Below are 15,493 nucleotides of genomic sequence, written 5' to 3'. Positions count from 1 at the left end.
ATTCGACTCAACATCTTTACCAACCTTTGGACCTGGCACATTAAAGAACCGTGACGATCCTACGCTGTACGCATGTGAACGCGAAAAGAGTCTGTTTACTCCTCAAATCAACTATTACACGGAATTAGCCAACGATTTTGTTCAGACAGGGATCTCTGTTGATCTTTGGCTCTTTCCTCCTGCTAATAGTTATATTGATATAGCAACCATTGGAGTCTTGTCTGCTCTTACAGGCGGTGATACCTATTATTTTCCTAATTTTGGGGAGACTTATCCGCTAGAGGAGGTATATCATGATTTGAAAAAGAGTCTACAAAGAGAACATGGTTATAGGGCTACAATGCGTATACGATGCTCAAATGGTAAATTTACGTTTATAAAGATTTGAAACTTATTTTTTTTATAAAGGCATCAGTGTAGCAAATCATTACGGCAATTTTTCTATGAGTAATGCGACTGATATCGATTTGGCGGGTATTAGTGAGGATACTTCGATTGGTGTTGAACTTAAACTTGATGGCAACAATATGACGGACAATGCGTATGTTCAGTGTGCCGTGCTGTATACCACGCCTACTGGAGAACGTCGTCTTCGAGTTCACAATCTGAAACTTGGAGTGGCGAAAACAGTTGCCTCTTTATTCAAGGGAGCTGATTTGGATGCATCCATCTGTCTTTTAACAAAGCAATTTGTTGCAATGTCTGCAAAAAAATCCCTTGGGGATTTATCTAAAGAGTTGGATGAACTTTGCGTAAAAGTACTTCTTAGCTACCGAAAATACGTTACGCCACAAGCTTCTCCTGCCCAATTAGTTTTGCCAGAGACAGTGAAGACTTTACCACTTTTATTGTCTTCATTCAAAAAGTCTTTGGTATTGAGAAAAGGTTTGCTTATCAAACTTTATTTAAATAGCTGACTTTTTCTTTCTAGACTCTTCAGTCAATCCCGACATACGGGTGTATAATATGCGACGTATGAAATCAGCCAGTGTTAAGGGAACGATGAGATGGCTTTATCCTCAAATGATTAAAATACACGAATGGCTTGCTCAAGAGGATAAATCGCGACTGCCATTAGAAAGACTATCCTATGATAGATTAGACCCTTTGGGTATTTACTGGATTGGTAAAACAAAGGGATGACAATGTAAAATTAAACAAAGCTAACTCTTCTACAGAAACTCATAATAGAATATTTTTATGGTTGGGAAAAGATGTTTCTTCTGAACTGCTAAAACACGTAACGGGGAATCTGGATCTTGACAAGATTAATCCTCAAATGAAATGTTTACCAAAAATTGAAGAATCCGTCTTGAAGAATCCTTTATGGATTTTGTACAACAATATGGCTTTAAATTCCGTCTCCTTGCCGAAGTTTCAACTGATTAGGCATAGTCTTGATTTGGAAGTTGAACTATCTTCAGTGATGGTAGAGGATGAAGTTTACTCTCAAATGGATTATTCAGATTATTTATGTGAAATTCATAAACAAATTAAACAAGAGGTAATAATAATAAAAACACGTATTATAACAAGTCTATTGATCCCCTTTTCTTTAGCTTGAAAGAGAAACACAACAGACAGCTATCTCTGCAGCTTCATATTGGGCGTATAGATATTAGTAATAAAGTTGTTAATGCATTACATTGGGTAATAGTAGAAAATAGCCTTGTGGAAAATAAAGAAAAAAAATGATTAACATTGCACAAATAGCTTAATGTTTGTCGTTCAAACCTTACTGTCTTGAATGCATGCTTTCGGCTCGGCTCCGAGACTTTTTGAGTATACTTTTTTTTTTTTTTTTTTTTTTTTTTTTAGTGGAAAACCTTATGTGCGGCAATTTTTCCTTCTCTTAAATTACCATATTTAGAGGAACGCGATTTATTTTTACAAGTGTAAAAGTCTTTCTATATTTTAAATAGACATTCATATTTTATTGTAATAATAAAAAGAAAAGACATTATGTATTAAATGTATGCTCTATCCATAACATTCAATACAGCAGCTTGAGTAGACATTGCCCAATCAGAATATAAGTCTTGTTTTGCCATAAAGAGATTATCAGGTTGTAAAGCTGTTGATTGTACCACTACAGTTGTTGTAGGTGGTTCGTCTTTATTATGAGTTTTCTCATGCTTGCGCAATGATCTTAAATGGTAATACGCCTTATCACAGTTTGGATGTTTACAAAGGTAAGGTCTAATGTTTGAATGAATTTTTACATGTGTTGTTAATGAATCAGGTCTAGAAAACCTTTTCCCACAATCTGTTTAAACTGTGTAAGAAAAAAAAAAGGCCACTTTTCTTTTTTTTTTTTTTTTACCTGGTTCTGTACAAACAAATGGTCTTTCGCCAGTATGTGTACGTAAATGATTATGCATTTTATGTCTTTTAGTAAAAGGCTTTTGTTGACGAGCACAATCTTTCCAGCAACAGTAATATTGAGTCTTATGTAAAAATTAGCTCTTTTTTTTCCCGTATTGTGTGAATGTATTTTTACCTTTCCACTTCCGATATGATCATCTTTTACATGGTTTATTAATTCTTCTATTGTAATAAATTCTTCTATACAATTTTCCCACTGACACGTTTGCATCTCTTCATCTTCATCATCTTCTACATCATCCTCTACCTCTTCCTTGCTATTATCTACTGGTGAGGACGATCTAACTTTATCCGGCATTTTATGTAGTGCAGTTGTGTTCCCTTGTATTAATACTCCGTCATCTGTAAAACCAAAAAAAACGTTATTCAATAAATTCCTTCTTCAAAGCCCCCTTTTGTGTTCTAACCTTTTAATATAGAATTTTGTGCAACTGACATTGCAACCTCTTTTTCCTTTTCCAATTCAATGACTCTTTGTAATAATTCTTCGTGAGACCAAAGTGAAAGCTCCTTCATGTCTGGTATAGGTGGGGGTGTTGAAGAGGAGTCTCTTTGGGAATAAATATCTATTTTTCCCATAGATCTGTGTCTTTTTGCCTTTAAAGAGGATTTACGTGTTTTGGTTGTTGCTGGTTGTTCTATTGGCTTTTCAGCCATTTCTTTACCCTTTTCAACCATATTTGTATTGTAAGGAGTTGAAACAGTATGTCTTCTGGGTAAAGACCTTTTGGCTTTTCTATCAAAGGATTGTTGTTCATTTTGTATAGGTTGTTGAAATAAGTTATTGGTATTATTAGCGGCCATCATGTAAGACGTATTAATAGGCGCTACGAAGGTATCCTAACAAACAAACAAAAGATGCTTGTTTTAGTTATAAAAAGATAAGAAAGAAATTTATGAATGATTTACCATAGGGCTATTGAGATTCATTATGTGGGAAGTAGGACTCATGAGGTTAATTGGGGAAACTGGTGAAAGGGCTGTATCGATCATCATGGCTGAAGAGTTTGTTGTAACAGAGTTTATGGATGGGGAATAAATGTTACTGTTCTTATGATTAAACACAGATGTATCCATAGCAACAATACCGTGATTGGCATTATTAGGAGGAGCAGTTACATGATCAAAATAATCAAAATCCATTGTTAAATTATTACTTTCAATGAAATTATAATTCGTATCTTGTTGCTGATAATGATGAGGACTATAGATCATACTATGGCTTTTAACAACAGGAGTAGTCGTAATATGAGGTACATAAGATTGTCCATAAGACATATTATATTCTTGTGGGTTTGTCATTGCCTAAATTATGTAAAATAAAAGAGAAAAAAAAAAAAAAAAAAAAAAAGAACAGACAATAAAAATATTGAGAAATTTATTTTAAATCTTTTAAATCTAAACTTACAAAGGACATTTGAGTTGGTAACTGTGCTACGAGTGATATTTCTGATGAAGCACTTTGATTTTTGTCATCATTGTTAAACATGAAATTACTTTCCATTTTATAATAAAAAAAGGGGGAGAAAAAAAAATTAACTTGTCAAGAATTTAAAGTTGAAACAAATATTAAAAAAAAAAAGGTTGATTTTAATAAATTTATATAAAAAAAAAAAAAAAAAAAAAAAAAAAGATATAAAGCGTGTGTGGTTGTGTATATAAACAAAAGATTTAAACGCAGACGTTCGCGATTCTTTTTAATTCTTGAAATAAACGATTTTTAGGCAATCCAACCTAGATTATATAAAATGAGATACAAAAGGGTTGCAAATAATAATAAAAAGACAACTTACTACATTCCAATAATCACCTTCAATAGATTCAATCAGTAAAGATGCTTCACCTTGAATTCCATAACCACCTGCTTTATCGAATGGTTCTCCTGAATTGATGTCTTTATATTAAAATAAATGTATCACAATTAATAAAAGGTTATTATTATTATTCTGTATTTCATACAGGCATTAATAATTTCGTCATCTAACTTTGAAAATGTAACATTTGTCTTTTCAACAAATCCAGTTTTTTCTATTTTTCCATCTTTTTGTTTATAAACAATCTGTACACTTGTCAAAACATAATGAGTAGATCCATTTAATTGATTCAACATGTATTGTGCGTGTTCTTTATCGCGTGGTTTTTCTAGTATTTGCTCATCTTTTACCACAATTGTATCTGCACCAATAACAATATCTGCATTAGGTAAGTCTGGATCAATCTATTACAATTATTATTAGCGATTTAAAAATAGGACAAAAATAAATTTTAGTTTATTTTACCTCACATCTTTCAAAAATTTCTTTTGCTTTCATATAAGCTGTGTCAGCCACATAATCAGCTTGTGTTTTATAAGCTGCAGGATTATTCTCGTCTGGCTTTAAAGTAGTAACAACTTTAAATTCTATTCCCTTTAAACTTTTTTGATTATTTATTTATTATACTTGTTGTTGTTGTTGTTTTTACCATGTCACCTAATATTTCTTTTCTTCTAGGTGATGCTGATGCTAATATAATTGATTTACAATTAAGTTGCTTTATAACAGGTAATTCTAATGGCATTTCTTTTTATTTTGAATAAAGAGAGTAGAAAAAAAAAGAAAAAAGAAAAAAAAAATCAGGAAAAAAAAAAATTGCTGTGACGAAAAACAAGGATTTGCGGAAAATTAAAAACATTGTTTATATCTGTAATGCCTTTAGCATAAGAGAAGTAAGAATAGAATAAACAAATAAAAATTTTGTGTATTTTTAGATTAAAATCAACATGTTAAAGACTTGTGACATATTAAACAACACTCCTCTTCGGATTAATCAAATAAATAAAAACTAGAACGCCGTTAGACGTGTCCTACTACAGTAATTCCTTTTTTATTTTGCAAATGATAAATGATAATTTATGTCCAATAGCACAATTGAATCATTTTTATTCACATTGAAAGCTTAGCTTGAACTAAATTGCCTCATTTGCCTTAATATTCCTAAAGCATATCACAAAGTGAACTTTATTTTTCACGTTTAATTGCTATCAAGCGAAGCCAAATTAAAATCAAGGTGAAACACATTTTAGTGATTGCTAAACGGATATTATTTAAACCGAAATAGCCTTTCATCCGAAAGATAAGATTATGCTTTATTGTTTCGGTTGTGGAGCCATTTTGAGTAATAATAGTTCAATAAGAAATGGTAGTTTATTATCAACGTTATTTTTATATTTATTAATGTACTTGCACACAATATTCTTCATGTAAAAAGATAATTATGAACCAACTGTTTAGATCCATTGGCTTTTTTCCCCCTCTTAAATTATGAAAATCGACTTCAAGTAGCAAATGCGCTTGATGTTAGGCGAGGCACAAAAATAGTGATTAGTTTTAGATTTACTCTTCTAAAAAGCCGTAAGTTTGTATATTATTTTTTTATCGTTTTAACTTGGTTTGCTATTTCGGGAAGAAAGCATCAACAATTGAATATGTAACATTGTATTTCAATGAGAGTAAATGATGAAGACGATTGGTAATCCTGTGCCAGTTAATGTTTTACTCCTTGTGTCTGTTTCTCTTGAAATGGTCATCTAATGAAAACATTAGAATTTGCTCTATTTAGACATGAATTCTAAAACAGTCTTTATCTTAACTCCATAGAGAGTATGTAGGTCATACATAAAAGTCATGTTTATTTTAGCATCCTTTTTTTTTTTTTTGTAAATAGCATTAAGCTTATTTCACAATGTTTGTCATAGCAAATATCTTGAATGTTTTAGATTTATTTTAGAAAAAGATGATTTTTTTTTATATAAAAAAATCATCATCAAACATTCTCTTTTTTAATACCTTTTTTGTGACGCATTACAAAATATATTATCGATGTTACTTACTGAATTGAGTGGTTTTACAGATGTTGATTTATTTATTTATTCATTTATTCATTTATTTTAGAAAAGGCTACTCTTATTTCGATTTTATGAACTAGACATAGTTTGATCGGTAAAAGATAGTCATCAAATTGGCAGCTTAATCATTTCTTCTTTAATTATTAATTGTTTTATTAAATAAGATAACAAGCATACTGCGAACCATAATGTCTCAAAGCACTTTATATTATTTTATGAATTTGTTAATGCAAATACTCAATTTAGCCCAGGTAAAAGCTTGTGTGAAGCAAATTTAAAAATTTGCGTAATTTCAAATGGAACGCGCCACCTACATTGATTTTCAGTTAATATACAATCTTTTTAGTCATCTTTCATATGTACCGCATCAAAAGAGAGAAAGCTCAAGCGAATTATCACTCAAACATGAAAACTACAGGTTTAGCCTTTTTCTCGTGATTTGATTTACCCTAATTGATGATGAATTGTAACAAAAATACCATATTTGACGAGCAAAACTTGTACTAGTGCTATATCTACTGCTTCTAATTAAATTACAAGATTTGTACATGTAGAATATTATACATTTGCTAATTATAAAAAAAACCCCCGCAAAAGACAATACATTGATATAGGCAAAGAAATACGAATATTTCAATGGTAAAAATACCCATTTCTTTGCCGAGCACAATAAATGTGTGCACTTCGAATAGTTAAGAAATAAAAAAAAATCTAAAGTATGAAATTAACAGAGAGTATTTTTCATTATTTTTAAATGCCATATTCTTGAAATAAAAGAGCAAACATACCATCGTCAGTATCTCAAGCAGTTTTTACACTAGTAATCTCGCCTCTCTATTGAGTATATCTAATAAAAAGCTCAAATTCATAAACTGTAGTAATGAGGTAAAGAAAAGAAAAAAAATCTCTTCTGCTTCAATATCTAAATCAAGAACTGAACTGCCCAAAATCTATATCATCTATATTGAAAACATAGCAAATACCATCATCTCTTGATGGATAGTTTAAAGTATATTATTGATGCTACTATTGCTAAATTGGCATGACGTTCAGCAAACAGAATTGTACAGACACAAGACATAAGAATTCAATTAGATCAATTACTTTTAATTATTGAATATAAGTTGAGACAACTAAAGCAACATCACTACATCGCTTGTAATCACTGTGAGTATTTAACATGTAGTCTTTGGCTTTCGCTATCATCAAATGAATGATACTATGCTCATAATATGATTTAATCAAGTAATGATACACATAATGAATTAAGGAAGGGCAATGTTGGAAAACTGTCACGTAACATGAAGCAGTTGAAAAGCATTTACCAAAAACTAAAAGAGATAAAAAAAAAAAAGGATAAGAAATTAAAGCAGGAAGAATGCAAGAGAACGAACAAGTAAAGTGCCACTAGTTGAGAATTATAAAGACAGCATCATTAGAAATTTATTATGAGACTTTTACTTAAAAGAATATTAAATGCATGCTGAATCTATTATTCATTGGCATAAGTGTGATAGCAATTTTAAAAAAGTGACAATCCAATAACGTTTTGCTTCTGTACACGTCATTATTTTCGGGGCGAAATCAAAATCACATTTTAAACTCAAAGCAATTTTTTTTAAAACATCCCTTTCCTCCCTTTCCCCTGGGTTATATCTCCTTCCCTAGAAAAAAAATATAAAAATGGTTAACAGTGCTGTTGCAAACGTAAGTGTTAATATAAATGAAAAAGAGGGATATTGAAGAAGAAAAATAGGTTGGACGTTGGTCCGCTTTAGCTTATGGTCTCTTTTATGGCTACACTCACAACATTAGTTTGCAAAAGCAAGCTGAACAAAAAAAGATTGAAGCTGAATACCATCGTAAAGAACTTTTGATTGAACAAGCTAGACTTGCTTATGCTAAACAAAATGCTGCTTCAACCACTGCTGTTACTACCGCTTCAGGTAATGAATTAGAAACAAGTAAAAAAAAAAAATTTTTTTTTCTGATAAAACCCGTTTTTTAGTTGATGTTGATAGCCCTGAATTTGATTTGGAAAAGTTTATTAGTCAACTTGAAAAAGAAAACTAAAAAAAAAAGATTGGGAAATAAAATAAGTTTGTACAAAAATAATTGACAACAATGAAGTTTGTTATTGTTTAGTGTGGGGTTCATTATATTTTTATTTAAAGCTTTTTTCTTATTACTTTCTTTTCTTTTACACATATACACAATGGAAATGATTCATGAGGACAATTGGGAAGTGGATATCAATTTCTCTGATACAAAAGTATTTCAGCGTAAAGGCGTTTATGCAATGGAGTCTGATAAAGAATTAAGCCTTGCTTGTGAAAGATATCAATTCCGAACTCATTCTCCTCAAGAATACCTTGAAGATGATGAAAGCGAAACAAGCAGTAGCATTTTATCTACTAGTAATTACTCAGAAGTCACTAGTCATAATACACTCATTCGTGGTTTGGATGGCTTCATGTATGCAGGACAAGGTACAATACAAAGATTGGGAAATTCTAAGCAAGTACATGCGTATGATGATTGGGATCAAGATATCGAGATTACACCTTCAAAATTCAAGCAGCAACCCAAGAAAAATCTCTATGACTTTCAAATGCCAATTGAGCCACCCTCATTGGAACTACCTTCACCTAATGCAAATGTTTACTTTTGTGAACCAGAGTATGATAATGATAACGATTTTGATGGACTTGAATTTCCTCAGGATATGACTCTGCTCTCGAAAAAACTTGATGAAAAGAAGAAAGGCATTGAAGTCTATAACAATCCAGTACAACAACAGCAAACGATGGAAAAGCAAAAACCCAACCATATTTTAGCCTCCATTCAAAGGGAGAAAGAAGAGGATGATTTCTGTGAAGGATTGAATATTAAAGAATTTAATATTGAAAAACAAAAGAAGAGCATTAACACTAAACAACAACGGTCTAGGTTGCCACAGCCAAAACCTATTCGAACTCAACAACAACAACAACAACCAAAGCCACCTATGCAGCGATTATATCGGTTTACATTAGACACAGTTGCTTCACGTAGAAGAGCAGAAGAAATTCGTGCTCAATCACAGAAATCATTAAAACCAGATAACAAGCAAAAGAGTGATAATAAATCGAGTTCTTTAGAAAAAAAAGGAGCAAACGGTATGACATTGATCTCCAAGCCAAAGAAAGAAAAGTTATATGGTCACTGTTCTCAATTGGATGAACTGGATAACTTGAATACACTGAAGGGTAAGAAAAAGTATGTTTTGTCTACAAAACATACAAAAGGTGAAAATAAAACAGACTCTCAAAGACCTTGGCGTACGAATATGGCGAAAGCTCATAAGAAAAGTACAGTTAAATTGATAAAGCCAAACAATCTAAACATCAAGAAAGGTAAATTGACAAACTGACTTTCCTCTCTGTTATTAACGGGTAAATCAGAGTTCAATGGGATGAAGTTTGATGAAAACAGTCAAAGTTGGAAGGGCAACGAGAATGCATTGTTGGCATTTCAAGAGAAAACCAGCATACGTCGACCTTTACTTATTAATAGTAGACAGCCGATAAGTAAATATACTTCAGCCATTGTGAACAATATGATATATGATGCAGAAAATTTTCGGTGGGTATCGATATTTGGACCAGAGGCTGAACATAATGAACTAGATGCTATTGAGGATTTAAAAGACAATACCGTTTGTAAAAAAGATTATAGAGAATTCAAACTGACAGTTGAAGTCAAACGAGAGATGATGCTTGAACAAGAAAGATATGAAAGCTGGATACAGCATTGGCCTTTATAGCACACAAACATTTTTGGTGGTTTGCATTTTTAAGTTCAAATAAGGAAATTCCATTGTATAACAAAACAAAGCAGCCTTCTCCTATTCTTTTATATTTAGTCCTTTTTTCACTTTTCTTTCTTCTTCTTCTTCTTCTTCTTCTTCTTTATACTTTATAAATAAATGATGACAGTCGATACAATTGAAAATCAATTTAATGATCTTATTTTACAAATGGCCGAGTTGGAAGTAAACATCAATAAAGAGTATGTTGAGTGGGTACATAATGTATCAATATAATAGGGTGGCTTACAAGCACTATTGGAAAAAGTAAAGAACAATACACAAATGACAAGGGTAAATAACGATTCACAAAACTTTACAAGTCTACTTACTATGGTTATAGGATATCGCTGCTTTCTTAAAAAAGAGAGCATTTTTAGAAGAAAGTTATGGTCGTGATATGGTTAAAATTGCTCAAACTAGCGCTGAAACATTTGATAAATCACATCCAAAGTCAGGGTATGTATAGTAATAAGAGAATGTATCTTTAAATAACAATTAGTAAAGCACTTTTGGCGATGTTTGGATATCTATATTAAAAGTGCATGAAAATATTGGCAGTCAACGTATTCGATTCGCTACTTCAATTACTGAATCAGCAGAAGATTTATTGACACTATCAAAACATATTGAAAAAGATAGAAAAAAGATTAAAGATGCTGGTTTACATTATGAAAAGCAAGTCCAAGAAGCAGATTTACAATTAGAAAAAAGTAAACAAAAGTTTGAATCGACTAATGAAGAGTGGGGGAAAGCTGTTTCGCAAAAGAATCAAGAACCAAGTCAAAATACCAAAAAGAATTTATTTAGATCAAGCAGAACGGCCGCACAGGTACACTAATGAACAAATTTTTATTTTTGCAATATTGAATGCAATGAGTAGCTAGATAGAAATGAAAACGATTGTAGACATAAAATGGATGCTGCAGATAGTCAATATAAATTACAGCAGAAAAAGACTGTACAAGCACACGCTGAATATTATGAAACTCATCTACCCAAAGTACTATCAGTAAGTTAATGTGTTTCACACTTGTTATAAAGGTGTGTAACAGTATAACTTGTAGGAATTGAAAGCAGTAGATGATGAATGTAGTGTCGCACTTCGATATCAATTAGCAAGTTATGCCTATACTTTTGAGCAAGCTTTAACTGAAGATGGACTTGCTTTAGATAATGATCAAGGTACATTGTATTTTAGATCAGGAAACATACACTAATCATGTTATGTTAATAGGAAAGGGGTTACGAAGTCTGATAAACAAAATTGATAAAGATTCAGATTGGATAGAGTTCGTAAGATTATGCTCAGATCGTAGCGGTCGCATACAAAAGAATGATTATTTATCGCAAGATCACAACAGTGTAAGTGTTGAATCATATTTTTTTTTAATATAATAATTAAATCCCAAAAGAAGATGTCAGTTAGTAATAGTTATACAAACCCTCGGGTATTTGGCGTGTCTTTAGAGAAACTAGCCGAAACTTCACCTGACATGGTGCCTGATATCTTAAAGAGATGCGCTACTGTTGTGGAAGAATACGCACTTAATTCAGTAGGCATTTATCGAATATCAGGTATTGGTAGCAAAATACAAAAGATAAAAATGAAGTTTGAAAATGGAGATCCCAATCCTATATCAGAAGAAGATTTATCGGATATCAATAATGTCACTGGGGTGTTAAAGCTTTGGTTTAGAGAATTACCTAATCCATTGTTCCCTAGAAGTTCATATCAACAGTTTCTTGATGCAGCAAGTAAAGTATTTACTGTATGCTTGATACTTGTGCTTATTCATATCATATATAGAATTACCTGATGATAGAGCAAGGTTAATTGCACTACACACAGCTATTAATGATTTATCAGATGCACATTATGCTACCTTGAAATATTTAATGTGCCATCTTTACAAGTAAATTTATCAGATTATATGTTATTACTTTGTTATTTACGTAGCTTATAACATAGAGTGCAATCTTATCAAAGATTTAATAAAATGGGCGCCGCCAATTTAGCAACTATCTTTGGCTTGACTCTAATGAGTAACGAAGCAGGCTCTCAAACACAAATAGCTGAATCTCAGTTACAAGCCAAGGTAGTGCAATCTATCTTAGAAAGTTACAAGGAAATTTTTGAAGACGAAGAATAAAAAAAACCATATTTTTCTTTTTCACAGATAAAATGCTTGCGTTCGAGATTTTATCACAAATAGTTTCTAATCTAAAAGATGACCAAGAGACGCTCGCTACATTAGCCACTCTTTCACATACACTACGCAATATAACACAACCTTTCTTGTATTATTCCCCTCAATTTAAAACATTCAAAAAGTTTGAATTATTCACATCACAATTGACTGAACAAACTGGTTCACTTGTTAGACAATTAGATTTACACATGTTGCCTCATCGATGGGAAGCAAAGATGAACAAATCACTGATACGATTAGCACCCAAAATACCTAATCTCCAACTACTCAATCTGGATCTCTGTTCCCAATTGTAAGATTTTTTTTAAAAAAATTGTGCTTCATCGCTCATGTTACATACATTTAGAACTAACAAGTCACTTATTCAACTGACAAAGTACTTGTATGACCTGCGAATACTCTGTATTGATCAATGCACCTTGATCAATGACGAAGCCATCGAAGCACTCATACAATGTTGCCCACGTATTCAAGAAATATATTTGGGTTCAACACATATTACAGATGCATCACTCATTTTAATGGCTAGACACCTTAAATCACTTACCAGAGTACATATGCCTGGATGCGAGAAAATATCAGAAGTGGGAGTAAGAGCTTTGACAGAAGAATGCAAAACATTGAAGCATTTTGACATAAAAGATTGTTATAATATTGTGGGGGATTTTCGTCAATTAATAAGTGATAATGAATACGAAGATGAGTATGAATTTGATGAATATGAAAGTGTATACGAAAGTGAAGAAGACTGAAATTGTACATATTTAATAAAAAGCTCAAAAGCGTCATTGTTCTCTGCTTCTTTGGTCGGGATCTGAAAAAAAGAATAAAAGCCTCCAGATAACTTTTCTTTTTTTTTAAAGTAGAAAAAAAAAAAAAAACACGATGTCAGATCACCAAGAATTACTCGATGATATTATTTACTTTGCTCGTGCAGGAGATCTGGAAGAGCTCCAATCAAGTAAGCCTGAACCCAAGTTGCTGATTGAAAAAGACGAAACTGGAAAAACTGCACTTCATATGGCAAGTGCTAATAATCACTTGGGTAATGAAAGGCAACTGATTCACACATACAACACGTACTAATACACATACTATAGACATTGTAAAATATATAATTGAACAAATTTCAACTTTAAAAGATGCAAAGCAACTGGTTAACGTACAAAACGCAGAAGGAAACACGCCACTTCATTGGGCAGCTTTAAACGGTCACTATGAAGTAGTTGAAGCTTTAGTAAAAGGAGGCGCTGATTGCACGGTAAATGAAATAATCAATAATAATCATAACAAGTATTAATAAGGAAAGATAGATTAAAAATTCAATGAACCATTCACCTATTTATGAAGCACAACAAAGAAACCATGAAAAAGTGGCTGAATTCTTTATGAGTATAATGGTTGAGCAAGAACCAGAGCAACCACTTGAAGAAGACCAACAATATGTAGAAACGGGCGTTCAACCATTAAAGAAAGCCGTAGAAGAAGATAAATAAAGTTGTTTGTTGACTGTTACCATTTAAGGAATGTTTTTGACATCTAAAAAATAAGGAAAGCCTCCTTCCCCCTTTTTAATTAAAGTATTTATTTTCATTGCTCTTTTTCTACTTTCTTTTTATTTTTAATTTTTTTTTTCTTTCTTTATTAACAATATGGGCTTTTGTCATCGTTGTGGAGAAATAACTCGAGGAAAATGTAGTAAATGTGGCGGAAGATCTGTTGAGTCTACTATTAGCTGTCTTGTTTCTGAAGTAGGTGGAGTGTCAATTGTAGATAAATGGCAGTCTCAGTAAATATTGTTATTATTTATATGAAACAAACAAATAATAATCTATTATACAAAAGATATGCGGGTACAATACTTGCACCAGAAGAAATGATTAAAAAATCAAATCAGAATGCCAAGCGAATACCAACTGCTCAATCTGCTTTCTACACTAATAAAAAAGTGTGTAGTTGCTGTAGCAAAGCATTATATCATACAACTATTTTAGAAGATGATGTACCTTATTGCAAAGAATGTCATTTAAAGCTATATAATAAGGGCCACTGGTAAATAATAACAAAGAAGCGTATACAAAGTAACTAAAATTAATACGTATTATAGCCCTTCCTGTAACCAACCGATATCTGAAAATGATGCTTGGATTGAGCATGTCGACAAGAAATGGCATAAAGAATGTTTTGTTTGCTTTAATTGTAAAAAGTCTTTAGAGTCAAATCCTCTAATAGACCTTCAAAACCGTCCTTGTTGTGAGCCTTGCTTCATGTTGCAGGCTGGTACAAAAAGTAATAGCATAAGAAGACCATCTTATAATGACGATTCCATTTCCTCGCAATCAAGCCTTTCTTCCCTTGGCTCTACAAGGTCATCTATTTTATTATCAAAATACAATAGCTCAAGGCCCCGTCTTGACGGTGACTTATTTCAGCCTTCTCTTAGCACACCGCCTTTATCACGCACACCCTCGCCTGAAGATTCTCCAGATTTACTTTCAAAAAGAAAATCGTCTCATCGTCCAAGATTAGCTATACCTAAAGAACAAATGTCTACCCCTCTTGTAAATACGGCCTCTGTCTCTTCTCCTGTCATCAAGTCTATCTCTCAAAAACCTTGTCAATACTGCCGTGAGCCTTTAGGTGATACCGGTAAAAAACTCAAACTGGCACTGTCCTCTGGACAATATGCATGGTTTCATAAGGCCTGCTTTCTTTGTAGTCGGTGTCACCTCCCATTTGATAATAATGAATGCGCAACTGATGGCAAAGCGGTGTATCATTTGAATTGCAGTACGCAAAACTGCTTTGAATGTAAAAAATCCATCTTTGAAGATTCCTATAGATTCCAAGATAAAGTCTATCACTTTGAGTGTTTTACATGTAAAGGAGGATGCAGTCAAGTTATATCCCTTGGAGAGCCCTTTTTTGAAGTCAACCACCTACCTTACTGCCAGTCTTGTCATGATCTACACTCACAGCCCAAGATTCGTTCAAGAGTGCTGCCGAGATTAGGGGGGTCAAAGACATGTCCAAGATGTCGGCAGACGATAGCCATTATGGATGATACGCCTGGTCCATTTGCAAGTCGCTGGCATAAAAAATGTTTACGGTGTGCTAAATGCTCTAAACAACTGGATTCTGGTGCAAAGGTTTATAGTGGAA

The 15,493-nt window shown here is 32.5% G+C and overlaps 10 protein-coding genes across 10 annotated transcripts; 8 read left to right on the top strand and 2 right to left on the bottom strand.

The window, feature by feature from the left end:
* Nucleotides 1–443: 443 nt before the first annotated feature.
* On the top strand, nucleotides 444–1,143 carry RO3G_03181 (uncharacterized protein; the record flags this gene model as incomplete). Its single annotated transcript, XM_067657772.1, has 2 exons — nucleotides 444–885; nucleotides 932–1,143. 2 exons carry the CDS (start codon nucleotides 444–446, stop codon nucleotides 1,141–1,143), a joined length of 654 nt encoding a protein of 217 aa, XP_067513873.1.
* Nucleotides 1,144–2,270: 1,127 nt separating this feature from the next.
* Nucleotides 2,271–3,802, bottom strand: RO3G_03180 (uncharacterized protein; the record flags this gene model as incomplete). The annotated part of the gene is made up of 6 exons (XM_067657771.1): nucleotides 2,271–2,275; nucleotides 2,324–2,447; nucleotides 2,501–2,727; nucleotides 2,793–3,225; nucleotides 3,295–3,690; nucleotides 3,794–3,802. 6 exons carry the CDS (start codon nucleotides 3,800–3,802, stop codon nucleotides 2,271–2,273), a joined length of 1,194 nt encoding a protein of 397 aa, XP_067513872.1.
* Nucleotides 3,803–4,056: 254 nt separating this feature from the next.
* On the bottom strand, nucleotides 4,057–4,697 carry RO3G_03179 (maf-like protein; the record flags this gene model as incomplete). The annotated part of the gene is made up of 4 exons (XM_067657770.1): nucleotides 4,057–4,119; nucleotides 4,179–4,279; nucleotides 4,345–4,603; nucleotides 4,665–4,697. 4 exons carry the CDS (start codon nucleotides 4,695–4,697, stop codon nucleotides 4,057–4,059), a joined length of 456 nt encoding a protein of 151 aa, XP_067513871.1.
* Nucleotides 4,698–7,918: 3,221 nt separating this feature from the next.
* On the top strand, nucleotides 7,919–8,344 carry RO3G_03178 (uncharacterized protein; the record flags this gene model as incomplete). The annotated part of the gene is made up of 3 exons (XM_067657769.1): nucleotides 7,919–7,978; nucleotides 8,028–8,217; nucleotides 8,280–8,344. The coding sequence occupies exons 1-3, from the start codon at nucleotides 7,955–7,957 to the stop codon at nucleotides 8,342–8,344; spliced, it is 279 nt and encodes a 92-aa protein (XP_067513870.1). The 5' UTR covers nucleotides 7,919–7,954.
* A 142-nt stretch (nucleotides 8,345–8,486) lies between these two features.
* On the top strand, nucleotides 8,487–10,076 carry RO3G_03177 (uncharacterized protein; the record flags this gene model as incomplete). Its single annotated transcript, XM_067657768.1, has 3 exons — nucleotides 8,487–9,519; nucleotides 9,559–9,666; nucleotides 9,715–10,076. The coding sequence occupies 3 exons, from the start codon at nucleotides 8,487–8,489 to the stop codon at nucleotides 10,074–10,076; spliced, it is 1,503 nt and encodes a 500-aa protein (XP_067513869.1).
* A 213-nt stretch (nucleotides 10,077–10,289) lies between these two features.
* On the top strand, nucleotides 10,290–10,959 carry RO3G_03176 (uncharacterized protein; the record flags this gene model as incomplete). The annotated part of the gene is made up of 4 exons (XM_067657767.1): nucleotides 10,290–10,304; nucleotides 10,359–10,412; nucleotides 10,462–10,577; nucleotides 10,626–10,959. The coding sequence occupies 4 exons, from the start codon at nucleotides 10,290–10,292 to the stop codon at nucleotides 10,957–10,959; spliced, it is 519 nt and encodes a 172-aa protein (XP_067513868.1).
* A 766-nt stretch (nucleotides 10,960–11,725) lies between these two features.
* RO3G_03175 (uncharacterized protein) lies at nucleotides 11,726–12,271 on the top strand (the record flags this gene model as incomplete). The annotated part of the gene is made up of 3 exons (XM_067657766.1): nucleotides 11,726–11,876; nucleotides 11,929–12,034; nucleotides 12,091–12,271. 3 exons carry the CDS (start codon nucleotides 11,726–11,728, stop codon nucleotides 12,269–12,271), a joined length of 438 nt encoding a protein of 145 aa, XP_067513867.1.
* A 32-nt stretch (nucleotides 12,272–12,303) lies between these two features.
* RO3G_03174 (uncharacterized protein) lies at nucleotides 12,304–13,083 on the top strand (the record flags this gene model as incomplete). The annotated part of the gene is made up of 2 exons (XM_067657765.1): nucleotides 12,304–12,623; nucleotides 12,678–13,083. The coding sequence occupies 2 exons, from the start codon at nucleotides 12,304–12,306 to the stop codon at nucleotides 13,081–13,083; spliced, it is 726 nt and encodes a 241-aa protein (XP_067513866.1).
* A 133-nt stretch (nucleotides 13,084–13,216) lies between these two features.
* Nucleotides 13,217–13,827, top strand: RO3G_03173 (uncharacterized protein; the record flags this gene model as incomplete). Its single annotated transcript, XM_067657764.1, has 3 exons — nucleotides 13,217–13,376; nucleotides 13,432–13,568; nucleotides 13,645–13,827. The coding sequence occupies 3 exons, from the start codon at nucleotides 13,217–13,219 to the stop codon at nucleotides 13,825–13,827; spliced, it is 480 nt and encodes a 159-aa protein (XP_067513865.1).
* Nucleotides 13,828–14,207: 380 nt separating this feature from the next.
* Nucleotides 14,208–15,343, top strand: RO3G_03172 (uncharacterized protein; the record flags this gene model as incomplete). The annotated part of the gene is made up of 3 exons (XM_067657763.1): nucleotides 14,208–14,383; nucleotides 14,439–14,980; nucleotides 15,174–15,343. The coding sequence occupies 3 exons, from the start codon at nucleotides 14,208–14,210 to the stop codon at nucleotides 15,341–15,343; spliced, it is 888 nt and encodes a 295-aa protein (XP_067513864.1).
* Between the last annotated feature and the right edge of the window lie 150 nt (nucleotides 15,344–15,493).

The sequence above is a fragment of the Rhizopus delemar genome, genomic scaffold (assembly GCF_000149305.1).
Source record: "Rhizopus delemar RA 99-880 supercont3.2 genomic scaffold, whole genome shotgun sequence".
Taxonomy (NCBI): domain Eukaryota; kingdom Fungi; phylum Mucoromycota; class Mucoromycetes; order Mucorales; family Rhizopodaceae; genus Rhizopus; species Rhizopus delemar.
The sequence above is the reverse complement of the archived record's forward strand: the minus strand, read 5'-3'. Positions and strand labels throughout refer to the sequence as shown.